The 13,653-nt window shown below is 41.6% G+C and overlaps 2 protein-coding genes across 12 annotated transcripts in view; one reads left to right on the top strand and one right to left on the bottom strand.

Annotated features, from left to right (window-relative positions):
- The window catches only part of WASHC5 (WASH complex subunit 5), a 60,764-nt gene extending 52,526 nt beyond the window's left edge, over positions 1-8,238 (bottom strand). For 6 of the 9 annotated variants that reach the window (XR_010410513.1, XR_010410514.1, XR_010410515.1 and 3 more), the window contains exons 1-5: positions 8,089-8,236; positions 2,538-2,849; positions 1,919-2,064; positions 823-907; positions 123-223 (exon numbers count right to left, since the gene is read on the bottom strand). Coding sequence is in view for 5 of the 9 variants with exons in the window: in XM_054512463.2 (XP_054368438.1) it covers positions 123-223; positions 823-907; positions 1,919-2,064; positions 2,538-2,723 (518 nt within the window). In the remaining 4 variants the exon portion in view is untranslated. Of the gene's footprint in view, positions 1-122; positions 224-822; positions 908-1,918; positions 2,065-2,537; positions 2,850-8,088 lie in introns of all 9 variants that reach the window. The other 3 variants (XR_010410516.1, XM_064587890.1, XM_045895896.2) reach the window with 3 other exon arrangements.
- A 57-nt stretch (positions 8,239-8,295) lies between these two features.
- The window catches only part of NSMCE2 (NSE2 (MMS21) homolog, SMC5-SMC6 complex SUMO ligase), a 209,599-nt gene continuing 204,241 nt past the window's right edge, over positions 8,296-13,653 (top strand). The window contains exons 1-2 of one of the 3 annotated variants that reach the window (XM_045895892.3): positions 8,296-8,435; positions 11,919-12,089. In XM_045895892.3, the coding sequence (XP_045751848.1) occupies positions 11,933-12,089 (157 nt within the window). In that variant the 5' untranslated portion in view covers positions 8,296-8,435; positions 11,919-11,932. Of the gene's footprint in view, positions 8,436-11,918; positions 12,090-13,653 lie in introns of those variants that run through there. The other 2 variants (XM_045895893.3, XM_064587892.1) reach the window with 2 other exon arrangements.

Genomic DNA, 13,653 nt, shown 5'->3' with positions numbered 1-13,653 from the left:
GATCCCATACTTTTCATTCTAGATCATATCACTGCTGTTCCCAGTACAAGTAGTATGGAAACCTACACTGCATTTTACCAATAGCAGTGCTTTTGGAGGATGCAGTCCCAGCCCCAGGATACCTGTATCGATAGTAAGAGACCAGCATTCTCTCTCTGACTTCTCCTTCAATCTTTTGGTCGATGACCAGCAGCATAACTCCATATAAGTACAGTGCTTCACACTATGAAGAGAGGAAGAAGGTGGTCAAACTCACAGGAGTATATGTTCTTTTGGAATGAAGTTGACGAGGGTTAATTAAAAAGAATCACTTTGTTCCCTTTCTTCCTCAAAGCTTTATATTACAAAGAGAATGCAGGTTTCCCCAAAGGGTTCTCACCTTCTGTATAGAATGGGCTTTGAAAAGTATATGTGAAATAAATTTAAATTGCAGTGATTACCTTTCAGGTGGCCTATTTTTGATATTTGGCTTGGGACCCCAAATGGAGTTCCTCTAAATCCTTTACTTATTTAACATTTCTTAAACGATTATTACGTACTAATTTCTAAGGCTAGATGTCTGGGATGTGAAAGATAAGATAGGATTGTTACACTGAGGAAGAAGCTCATAACCTCCACACGATTTCTACTTCACTTGTAATTCTGTTCAGAGTCTACTATGTTCTAAATTCAGATACTGTCCATTGGACGAAGATAACTGTCAGTTTATTTTGCTTCTCTTTAAAGAAGGGTACTTCGCATGTCTTTGGGACTTACAGGAAAAAAAGTGATGCTAAGCTTGACATTCTTGACTTTCTATTTTAAATGGTTACTATTACTTACTAGAAGTTGTTTTCCATCTTCATTGAGAAGCACAGTTTCTAAAGTTTGCTGAATATAAACACCTTCATTGAGATCATCTAGATATCTAGAAATGAAACCCCAGAGCAAGTTATTCATTCTAATGAAAACTTGAACACCTTTGAAGAAGGAATTTAAAGATTTTTAAAAGATAAGGCAAGATACCAGGCATTCTGGCCTTCAAATAGTCTGTGGCCCTTCGTGCTCTTAAGAATGCACTTGTGAGCTGGAAATCATAGTCATTTAGGGCCACAGGTTGCTAATACCGGCTACTCCAAGTAATCCCTAGTCTTGATTTATGAATTACAAATATTTTAGGAGTAATGCTATAAAAACATGGAATAGTTAATTTAAAAGCTGATGAGTAGTGAATTCTTAAGGGCTGAAAGGAAGAGAATACTGTGTAGTTAGGGATAAGAAGGAAGCTATGGTTACCAATGCTATAAAAATAAGTTCCTTTCTCTCCTCATATATAAGATACTAAAATATGGTCATAAACTACAGGATTGAAAGCTATATGACTTAATACAGAAAACAAAGTGATGGTTGCCAGAAGGGAGAGGACTGGGGGGGTGGGGGGGGCAGGCGGTGGGCATGGGCAAAGTGGGTGAAGGGGAGTGGGAGCTACAGGCTTCTAGTTACGGAATGAGTAAGTGGTGGGGATGAAAGGTCCAGCACAGGGAATGTAGCAATGGTAGTGTGACAGCGTTGCATGGGGACAGATGGTGGCTACACTTGCGGTGAGCACAGCATAGAGTTATCAAAACACTAGGCTGTACAACTGATGCTAATGAAACAGTGTGTCAACTATACGTCGATGAAAACAAAAAAGAAAGCAAGCCATATGACTTAGTACAAACCAAGGTTATTATACTACTTCACAAGAGAAGGAAAGTATAATAAAACTCTAAAATACTTAAGATGACTAGTGCCAGAGGAAGGAAAAGACAATTATGCATGGGAGAGGCATGGGAGAGGTGGGGAGATTGTGCAGTAACTCAGAAAGATGCACATTTTCTGGCATGTCCCTTTCCCACTATTTACTATCAGAATAAGCTATTGCTAAATTAATCAATACCTGTTTAAGTCTACAATATATTTATGCACACTTTGAAATGCTAAATAAAATCTGGTCACAATTTCTATGTTGTTTTCACGAAATTCTTCATCTAAATCCTGTAGCTCTGGCTTAGCTTCCAGCTTGCTTTCCCATAATTCTGGACCCTGAGAAGAAAAACACATTTATGTGAAATGGCAATAAAAGCATACCTGTGAGTAACAATTTCTAAATAGTCTTTTAAAAATTTGCTCTTATGCCTTAAAAGGGATATCGAAAATTGAAAGCAGAGCAACAGAAGGTAATGAAGGTAACAGAAGCCTAGATGCAAAATCCCTTTGGAAGAAATGAATTTGAACTCTAACCATGATTAGCATGCTTTTAAGTGTGGGGTACTTTGTTGTGAAATACATTACACCAAAGTTATCTTTTTAAAAGTTTGAATATATTATGTTAGGGCTTCCACACAATACATTTATATTATTTTCAAGTTAGTTCGTTGATACTAAATTTGGTTTAAAACCTTTCCTCTTTTAACTCTTTCTCCATAATTACTTCACCATTCAGCATCTCATGGTTCCCAGAGAAAGCATGCTTTTATAGACAATACAGTGGTAAAAATGCTATGGAGGAGGATTACCTTAAAATAGCTGAAATCAAATATGATATCTCCATATTTCTGTTGATCGACTCGGTCTCTGTACCTGAACACAGCAGGAATAAACTCAGAAAGCCTCAAAAGTTCAGCAATGATGGCGTTGCCACAGGAAACAATCCTTAGGATTGCCTGGCCACAGAGGTTGTTCTCAGCTAGAAAGTCCAACATGGTGAGGATGCTGTACTATACTCAATGCCTGGGCAGCAGGAATGTTTCACTGGCTTCAGAGCTGGGGTCTGTAAATCATTAGATGAAACCAGGTCTGCTGACAGATTGGCTGCTCCATTAAAGAACCTGTAGCCCGAAAGAAAAGTATAAAAATCTCTACTTTAAAGGGAGTACATGTAACATATATATAAGATTTTTCTCCCAAGCTCACTTAAAAAAAATTAAAACAAGTAACGAGGGGCGCCTGGGTGGCTCAGTCAGTTAAGTGTCTGCCTTCGGCTCAGGTCATGATCTCAGGGGCTCCCTGATCAGTGGGGAGTCTGCTTCTCCCTCTCCCTTCCCCACCCCAGCTCGTGCTCTCTCGCTCACTCTCTCTCTCAAATAAATAAAAAATCTTAAAAAAAAAAAGGAACAAACAATGAGTTCCAATATGAGGGGAGGGCATTTATCCTCCACTCTTCTACTTTTCCATGTCGAGGGACTTTGCTAAATGAACACTCTTGGCCTCTTTTTCGATCCTTTAGCCACTTCTCCCCATGAGAAAAGACCTGATATAGCTGATCCCTGAGCTTGGGAGGATCCAGTGAGCATGTGTGCTTAAATGTGCCCTAAATTGGGCACTGATTATTAAGTTTTCCTTACAGGAGTTGTTCTACCTTTGCTAACACTTGTTTTACCTTTGGAAAAAGAGAACTATGTCTTCAAATTCATTAGAATTAGGCGAGGGAACAACCTTTAAAAAATGTGTTTCTCAGGGCGCCTGGGTGGCTCAGTCGTTAAGTGTCTGCCTTCGGCTCAGGTCATGATCCCGGGGTCCTGGGATCGAGCCCCGCATTGGGCTCCTGCTCAGCGGGAAACCTGCTTCTCCCTCTCCCACTCCCCGGGCTTGTGTTCCCTCTCTGTCTCTCTCTCTGTCAAATAAATAAATAAAATCTTTAAAAAATAAATAAATAAAAATAAAAATGTGTTTCTCATATGTCAGGTATAGGAGGCTGTTGTTATCAAGGCTAATACATGCCTGAGAAATACTACTAAGTGACTCTAAGGACAAATATTTCATGCTAAGCTATGGAGAAGTTTTGATTAGAAAGGTGTCTTGAAATGGTATCATTAAAACTTATGAAAGTAAGTTTCACACCTAGCAAAATTTAGAGTAAAACTGCAACAACTATGTCCTCATTCAAGGAACAAACCAAGAATGAGTCAGAAGTTGATTTCACCAAATTGTGACTTTGATAATACAGTAGCTTGTACTTCACAGTTGACTTTCATAGCACGATCTTAGAAAAAGGTAATTTTTGCAAAAAATGTTCAAGGCAGCATTCATTTCCCCAACAGCTTCTTCCAACTCTTTTTCAAATCATTATCTTTGGAAGTGTTAATTTTGTCATCATCTTTCTTGTATTTCTCTCTAATTGTTAATTTAGCTAGGTCATCGTGGTCAACTTCATGGAAGCCTGAATTATTTTTCAACTTCATGAAGGCCTGTGTACTTCCCAAGATTTGCACTTGCATTTCGCACTGGTACTGTATTCTATCAACATGACATTAACATTGAGAAGACTGACCAACAAAATAAGAATTCAACCTAACAGACCCTTTAGGACACGAATATCTGAATAAGAACTAATCTTACACATGGTCAACTCATTAAAATTTTTATGTCAATGCCAACTTTTATGTTCATATGTAATCTTCTAGCTGCAGAGACTCAAATAGTGAATGATGAAATAATGAGGACTTCGCCACACACAAAACCAGAATGTGGAAAGACTTTTGACAGGAGAGGGCCTCCTTTGCAGCCCAAGAAAACATTACCCAACCCTTGTCTCATCTGTTCAAAGTTCGCTCATGTTAAGCTACCTATATAGTTATCTAGTACATGAAAGCTTTGTATAACCCTTAAAGGTTTTCTTTTTTTCCTTCTGTAAGTCTCTTATTATTGATTCAATACTTTAAAATGTCTTAATTTACCAGGATGCTGTTGACTCTCCAACAAGAATTTCCTCCCTCCTTTTCCTTTCTTCCTATAGAGGAGGAAACAAGCCGATCCTTATTTTCCCACCGCCCCTGAAGCTAGGTTAGACATGTGACTCAATTTTGACCAATGAGATGTAAGAGGAAGTCTATGGTAGACCTTAATGGGAAATGTATTCTTTTTCCTCTTGCTACAAGGAGAGAAGCATATGAAGAGAAATTTTTCTCTCTTTCCTCTGGCTATCCCTCTCCTTCTTGCCTTTGAATGTGGTCCAATGAACAGGTCTTGCCTGACATACAAGGTGACAAACCTAAAAGAAAAAAAGCCAAAAATCTGCAGATTGTGGTTTGGAAGGAGAGAAAGAATCTAAATTCTGGTTGATGTTATTGACTCACTAATTCAACTGTGGCACTCCTTACCTCTGTAATCCTTGTAAAATGAACTATGTTTTGTCTGCTGCTAGTTGGCTTTTGGATTCTTTACAGGTGGAAGCATTCCTGTTAATATAGATTCATTCATTCAACAAATATGTACCCAGTGCCTACTGTATGTCAAGCACTGTTTTAGGACCTGAGGATACTGCAGAACAAAACTAAGTTCTTGCTCTCATAAAGCCTGCATACTATTAGGAGTGGGGAACAGATAATAAATAAATGCATTATGTATCAGGCTGTGATCATTGCTGTGAAGAAAAAGCATGATAAAGAGATGGAGTGTGTGTGTGTGCTGTTTTACATAGTTTGTGAAAGCCTCTCTGATAAGATATTTGAGCAGGGACCAGAGGAAGTGAGGAAGCAAGCAGTAAGGGTATTTGAGCGTGGTTAGCAGCCTCTAGGACAGTCCCTGATGACCTCCATCTCCTTGTTCATGCCCTGTGTGGGCCCCTTTCCTTGAGTGTGACTTACTGACTCCTAAGGAACAGAATAAGGTAGATGTGAAAGATATGACTTCTGAGATTAGATCACAAAAAAATGGTGACTTTTGACTGGGGCACCCTCCCTAGCTTGTTTGTTCTGGAAGAAGGAAGCTGTCATGTTGTGAGAGAGCCCTGTGATGAGGGAGTGAGAAGCCTGCCAACAACCACTTGAATGAGCTTGAAAATGGATCCCCGCCAACCCCAGTTGAGCCTTCAGATAAGACAACAGCTTCTATTCACAGCCAGACTACAACATCCCAAGAGCCCCTGAGCCAAAGGCACTTAGCTAAGCCACATTATGGATTCCTGACCACAGAAACTATAAGCCAATAGATGGTTGTTTTTTTTTTTTTTGTCTTAAGCCACTAGGTCTTGGGGTAGTTTGTTATTTTACAATCGATAATGATCTGGGAGAAGGGCATTCGGGCAGGGTTTACAAGTAAATGCAAAAGCCCTAGGGCAGCAGTGTGCTAAATGTGCTTAAGGAATAGGCAAGTGGCTGATGCAGATAATTTAATTTTTTTTGAGTAAACTCTACCCCCAACGTGGGGCTCAAACTCACCCTGAGATCAACAGCCACATGTTCTACTATCTGAGCCAGCCAGGCACCCCAATTTCATTCCACTTTTTGCATTGAAATGGTCTGGCTGGGAAAATGAGACAAGGGAAGGGGGAAAATAATGGCAAATGGGAAAAAAAAAAAAGTCACTGAAGTCCTCTGAAGACACAGGTCTAAGCAGGATGAAACTCCAGACACAACTGTAAGGCAAGCAAACTATGTTTAACGGGTGTAAACTGCTACCAGATTTTGGATCCCAATATAGGATAGACAGTGCGACCAGGGAAAATATCTTAAAGCAAAACAACATTACCTGCCTTTTTCCCCTCCCCCCCCCCAAAAAGGATGAACAGATACACTCAGCACCTGCATGCAGACAGTCAGGTTAGCTTAGGCCTGGGATAATGACATAAGTCAAGACTTTTGTGTGTTTACCTCTTATTTTAATCCTTAAATCCCTACACTGTAGGCAACATTTAAAATATTATTTGGTTAGAGTATTTGGTAGATACCCCATTGTTGGTTGAAAAACTTGCCCTAAAGAACAGAACCTAAGAACCAACATTAAAAATGTTTAATCATGTTGCAGTGATCTCAGAATTCGGTGGCTTTATAGAAGGTGCTAAGACTTAGTTGAAATTTAAAAAAACCACTCTAGAATGAGGTGCAGATAAACACTGTAGAAGAACCTAAATTAAATCTTCCATTTAGTGGTTCTCTTGGTGCTAGAGATGAAGAAAATTCACGAAGACCAGTTTTTCTCAATATAGATGGTATTACTACCAGGCATGAAATGAAACTAGAGATCCCACTCAATTTCCCACTTTTCTTCTACAGGCACCCCAAAAAGTAGCTGTAGCTTATTTTAAAGAATTTGTTATGGAACATTGGTTTTCAGTTTGGAAAATAACCCTAGACAAAAGACAACATGTTTCAAGAATGCAGCATGGCATCATCATACCAATTACCCAATAAGTACAGAATCTGAAGGAAATTAAATTGTCCTGGGACAAACCACTGTGTGCCCTACTCAAGAGGACGAAAGAAGACAGGTCTATTTTTATCCTTTCATAAAACCTCAGTTCCATAAGAGAAGCACTGGTCTCCACTTATCCATTATCAGGAACAAAACGTAATGGTTGTTGATCAAGGTAAAAGTGACTGACAACTCTTTTCCAGAAAAGTTCTGAAACAAGCCTGATCACTCTAGTCCCATTCATAAATCCCGGAAAAGACAGGAGAGGGAAAAACGGAAGGTGTTTCTGGTTGTGGGCAGGGGCAGTAAGACCTCTCCCTCCCTTCTCATGACCCCATCTCCTATGTTGGAGGAAACTCATTCCAACTATGTTGGAATCAGGAGATCCGGCTCCATTACGGGCTCTGAGACTTGGTTTATGTTTTCAACCATGCCCATAAACCAGTCAGGACCCTCGGAACTGTTTTCCTAAATGCAAAGAACTTCGGCACCAGCATGACATAGGTGAGGGAATTAAGGTGCACAGAGGAACAATGACTTGCTCAAACTCACAGCCGAAGGCAGAACTAGAATTCAAACCCGGGTCCATCAGACTCTAAAAGCCCTCGCCAAACGCTCCGTTCTCTCGAGAGTAAATGGAGGAATAACACTGTCTACCCAGCACGGCTCCTGGAAACGTGGAACGATCAGATGAGGGCCAAGCAGCTGAGCATCATTTCCCAAAGCGCCCAGACAGCGTGGAAAATCATTTCCACCTAACTGGAGATGGAGAGCCTGGACCGCAGCCCCGCCGCTGGAGGGCCCTCAGTTCGCCAAGCCGGGCTCCCCCTCCAGACCGCACCCCACGCCACAGACGCCCCTTCGGCCCGCGCGGCCCGGTCCGGGGCTGGGGAGGGGCAGAGGGACGGACGGAGAGCGCATCCCGCCCCAACTCACCTGTCACCCGGGCCGCGCCACGGCGCACGTGTGGGGCCGGCGATCGCGGGCGAGGTCGGCACCCGGGTCCCCACCCCTTCCTCTCCGCACCGGTGCCCCCTCTATCCGCAGCCCCCGATCGGCAGCCGGCGGGACCCCAGCTTCCGCCTCTGGCTCTCCTGGCGGTCACATGACCAGAGGGGCGGAGAGCGGGGCGGGGCGTCACGTGACCGCTGGCGGGCGACGGCTGATGACGTCCGAGCCCGCGCTCGCAGTTTCAGCGACTGGGGAAGGGAGTTGAGGAAGGAGTTGGGGTCCGGGTGTGGGCAGTACGGGTGCAGCCAGACCGAGCTGGGTCGGGCATCCAGGTAAGGCGGCAGCGGGGGGTGGCGACGGCGAGGGTGGCGGGAGGGGTCGCCTCCCTCTCGGACGCTCCGCGGGTGCCTGAGCTGGGGTCTGTCCGCCTGGGCTGTGGTCCTGGCTCTTTGCACGTCGAGCAGTGAGGCTCGGGCGGGCTGCCTCCCTCCCTGAGACGCCATCTCTCCATCCTTCGACCCGAGTGGGGGAAAGTTCACGAGTTCTTGATGCAGATTAATCTGGTTTGAGCTGTCTTTAAAAGCAGGGCCTCGGACAGGTCGTTCAAATAAGCTCTCTGGGCCTCAGTTTTCCTTTTGTCTTCTATAAATGGTTGTGAACCTTCGCGATAGTGAGAATGAAGCGCCAGGGCAGCAGTTTATGCGCAGTGTAGGGGACCTCGGAAAGGTGGTTGCTGCTTGTGTTGTGACTCTCCTCAGTTCTTTATTGATCGCCTGTTTGGCATGAGGAACGGTTTTCTGTGCTGTGGAACATGTCGGAGTTGTAGTTTAAGCTGCTCGCAGGGGGAAGGAGTGACAGCCATGTGAACAAATAGTTGTGATGATCGTACTGAGTTTTATAAAGAAGTGTATGTGTATTTGAGGGAGAGAGGGGGGTCGTACTAGCATGAGGGAGGGGACAAGCAATTGCTTGTACGGATCAGAGAAGGTTTCATAAAGAAAGATGTATCCTTGCATCTTGAAGAAGGAGATACAGCTCTGCGTGGACTCGTACAGGCCCCCGTGATTTGAAGGAGATTCAGCATAATGTCTATAAATTGTTTGCTCTTTGCCTCCCACTGTCCTCTGCAGAAAGATGAGAGAGGGAAACAGTAATAACTGGTCCTGCCTGAAGCCAGTCTTAGCCCTGCTGGGGTCTGAGTATGTGTGTCTTTCTGCTTCCCCCATTCATAAGTTGAAATGCTAGTACCAGTGTGATGGCATTAGGAAGTGGGGTGTTTGAGAGGCGCTTAGGTCATGAGGGTGGAGCCCTCTTGAATGGAATTAGTGCCTTTATAGAAGAGGCTCCTGAGAGCTCCCTTGCACCTTCTACTGGGTGAAGACAGAGTGAGAAGGCACAGGGCCTATGAACCAGGAAGAGGGCCTTCACCAGAACTTGACCCTGCTGGCACCTTGGTCTTGGACTTCGCAGCCTCCAGAACTGTTGTGAGATAAATTTCTCTTGTTTATAAGCTACCCAATCTGGTATTTTGTTACAGCGGCCAGAATGGCCTAAGACAAGGCCTGTTAGGGGAGGCAAGATAACATGCTTGGGAAAAACTCAGGAAACCTTGTTTTAAACTTTTTTGGAAACCATAGATAGGTACAGGGAACAAAGAGATTATTGTTATTGGGGAAGGCTCTAAGAGGAGGTTGATTTAAACCAAGGTTTCTCAACAACTGCATGATTGACAATTTGGGCCAGATGATGCTTTGCGGAAGGAGGTGTCCTGTGAATTATGAACTTAGCTGTACTTAGTAGGAGAAAGAGGGAAAAGTGCGTCTACTCCATGTAGTCCCTTTGCTTCTCAATCTGAATCTTTTCCCTGGAAATACTCCAGAATTACAGAAGGAAGGTTTTTCCCAAGGTCTCTGCAAATGTAGAATTTCGTTAGAGTAGTGTGAATTTTGCATGCACATAATAAGGATAGCTACTATGTGGTAGACATTCTCCACTTAGCTTGGATTATATTATTCCTTATATGCATTGTTTGTTTTGTCAGCTCCATCTGCTATTAAAAAATAGTGTAGACTGGAGGCTTAAACAACAGAAATTTATTTGCACAGTTTTGGAGACTAGAAGTCAGAGATTGGGGTGCTAGCATGGTTGGATACTGATAAGCGCTGTCTTTCTGGCTCTCAGTCAGCCCCCTTCTTGCTATGTCCTCACTTGGTGGAGAGAGAGAACTGCGGTGTCTCTTCCTCTTCTAATAAGGACACTAATCTCTTCCTGAGGGCTCTACCCTCAGGGCATCTAAACCTAATTATCTCCCAAAAGGCCTGGTCTCCAAATACCATCACAATGGGGGTCAGGCTCTCAACATAAAATTTGGGGGCAGATGCAGTTATCTCAGTGTTCTCCATGCCTGTTTGATTCTAAGAATCACCTGGGGCAATTCATAAAAATACGGGTTTCCTCGTAGTGTCCACCAGGGACTCTGGTTCAATAGGTCTGAGATAGTACCTATATATAAATCTATATTTTTAATAAGATTTCAACGATTCTTAAGATCAGACAAGTTTTAGAAAACTGTAACATTTAATTTACCTTCAATGATGCTGTGAGATAGTTACTTCCTTTTTACACGAGAGCAGATTGAAGATAGAGAAGGCAAGCAACTTAACCAGGGTTGTGCAATTTTAAATGGCATGGGGGGGACAGAATTTCCAGGCATCTTTGTCCAGTGTCCATTCTCTCAAGCACTACTCCGTATTTTTGCTTATAGTGTTATAATGATGAAGTTGATGTTAAAATTTGCTTCCACTTTTAAAGATTTATGTGCTGGGCCTTATTCTGAGTGTTTTATTGTATACTTTATCTCATTCAGTTCTCACAGTAATCCTTGAGGTTGGCACTGGATGATTCCAATTTTAGGAAGGGAAAAATGAAACACTAAGAGGTTAAATAATTTGCCTGAAGTCATTCAGTTACGTGACAAAAAGACACAAAAGTGATGTGTCTTTGTGTGATTTTGTTTATTCTGTCTAGTGTTCTTTAAGCTTTATGGATTTGTGGGCCTGTAGTTTTGATTAAACTTAGAAAAATTTCTGCCACTATTTTTTTTTTTTTTAATTTATTTTGAGAGAGAGAGCGTGTGTGCTTTGAACTCAGATAGTCTGGTTCTAGAAGCTGTATGCTTGACCCTTACTCCATATCGCCCCCGTATTTTACTCTATAATGTAGAGAAATTCTGCTTTTACTGACAGAGTCTGGGATCTAACCAAGTCTGTAAATCTGTTAGAATCCAGAGGACTGTCAGGAATATATACAATATCTATATATAATATATGTTTTTTAATTTATATTTATATATTTATAGTTTTCAGAATTCAGTATGCATATATGTCAGGTAAGTTAAAAAACTACAGGTTTCGAAGTTCTCCTTATTAAACTATTTTATTATTACCATTTTCAGTTTTTAGAAAAATGCATCATACAAGTAGTCTACTTTTTCTAACCCCTTTATGTTTTAGGTTTTTAAGAACTGTGTTGTTGTTGAATTCTTCAGAGAACCAAGGAATGTTTTGAAAGAGGGTATTCTCCCTCCTTTGAAAAATGCAGACACTTAGCTTCCCTGTGTATTGAGTGTATCTGTGTTTGGTGGCCCAGATAACAGCACAATGCTTTGGTGTCCCCTCCAGGGATACAGAATGTATATAATAGTGTGGCACTTGTGGGCTATTAGATACTCATATGGATGTGTATAGCAGTGTTATTTTCCTATGCAGTTATTATTCTGACTCCTAAATATTATTTCATTGTGTTTGAAAACTTAGGTAATAATTTCAAGATGCCCGGACGTTCCAGTTCCAGTTCAGGTTCAACTGGTTTTATATCCTTCAGTGGTATAGAATCTGCTCTCTCCTCTTTGAAAAACTTCCAGTCCTGTATCAGCTCTGGAATGGACACAGCTTCTGGTGTTGCCTTGGATCTCGTGGAAACTCAGAGTAAGTAACAATTAAAACTTAATTCTTTTGTGTCTACTTTGGGATAACCCTGTATGGAGGCATTACTCTAGGGATGTGAGATACTGCTGACCTTTCAGGTGTTCTTGGGATAGTCATTTCATCCCTCTGGGCATCGGTTTTCTCATCTTTGTTCTACATACACCACAAAACGATGTACTGAGGATGAAATGAGCTTGATTCATTCGTGTGTCTTCAGATGGTTACGTGCCAGTAGAAACTGCACTGGAGACTTACAGGCTGAAACATGAAGGTTCCTGATCTCAAGGAGCATACAATCTAAAGTATGTGAGATTTGTGAACTGTGAACTGTAAGGTATGCAAATGCATTAATATAAAGTTATAATAAAGTCATTTTGCAATAGTCTAACTGTTCATTCTTGATTACTTGGTAGACAGACGAAGCTTATGCTAGGGATACGGGCAAAGGAAGGCCTCTTCTAAAATAGAAGAATTCAGCTTTGATGAACTTTATCAACATTTTTCGATCAGAAGACTTGGAAAACTGTTAATTTGCTTTCTTTGGATTAGGGTTGTTTTTATTTTATATTATATGGAGGCAGGGGAGCAACAGTATTTTTGTGTCGTTTTTAATATCACTGGTTTTCAACGATTTGATTGTGATGTGTCTTTGTGTGATTTTGTTTATTCTGTCTGGTGTTCTTTAAGCTTTATGGATTTGTGGGCTTGTAGTTTTGATCAAATTTAGAAAAATTTCTGCCACTATTTCTTTTTTCTTTTTTTTTAAATTTATTTTGAGAGAGAGAGACAGTGCATGTGCAAGCAGGGGGAGGGGTAGAGGGAGAGCGAGAATCTCAAGCAGACTCCATGCTGAGCGCAGAGCCCTACCCAGGGCTCGATCCCATGAACCTAGGATCATGACCTGAGCCAAAATCAAGAGTCGGATACTTAACTGACTGAGGCACCTAGGCGCTCCTGCCACTATTTCTTCAGATAGTTTTTTCGTCCCTCTTCTTGTGAGACTCTAATTATATGTGTGTTAGACAGCTTGATAATGTCCTATAAGTCATGAGGCTTGGTTGATTTTTTTTCCGGGTCTTTTTTTTCTGTCTGGCTTTAGTTTTAATAGTGTCTGTTGCTATGTCTTCAGGTTCATTGGTCTTGTCTTCTGCAGTCTCTGTTGTTAATTTTGTGCAATGAATTTTAAACTTCAGATACTGGATTTTTCAACTCGACATAAAAAATTAAATGGAATCTTCTGTCTTCTATTTCTCTTCATTATGTTCAGGTTTTCCTCTGTATTCTTGAGTATATGGAGCCTATTTATAATAGTTGTTTTAATATCCTTGTCTGCTAATTCTGTCATTCCTGTCGCTGCTTCTTCACATGGACATTGTGTGTATTATGTTGTTGAGTGTTTGGATTTTGTTGTCTTCCAATCAAGAATTATGGCATTTGTTTTGGCAGGCATCAAAGTAATTTGTGGATTAGGCTAATCCTTTCCAGGCTTGTTGTTAAACTTTGTTAGTGCAGGTCAAGTTAGTGTCAATTTATTTTAGGGCCAATTCAGCCTGGTTACAAAGCT

Source organism: Mirounga angustirostris, unplaced genomic scaffold, assembly GCF_029215605.1.
Source record: "Mirounga angustirostris isolate CCGP_5_RB_7025 unplaced genomic scaffold, mMirAng1.0.hap1 SCAF_4, whole genome shotgun sequence".
In the NCBI taxonomy this organism is placed as follows: domain Eukaryota; kingdom Metazoa; phylum Chordata; class Mammalia; order Carnivora; family Phocidae; genus Mirounga; species Mirounga angustirostris.
Note: the sequence above shows the minus strand (reverse complement) of the source record. Positions and strands in the feature narration are given on the sequence as shown.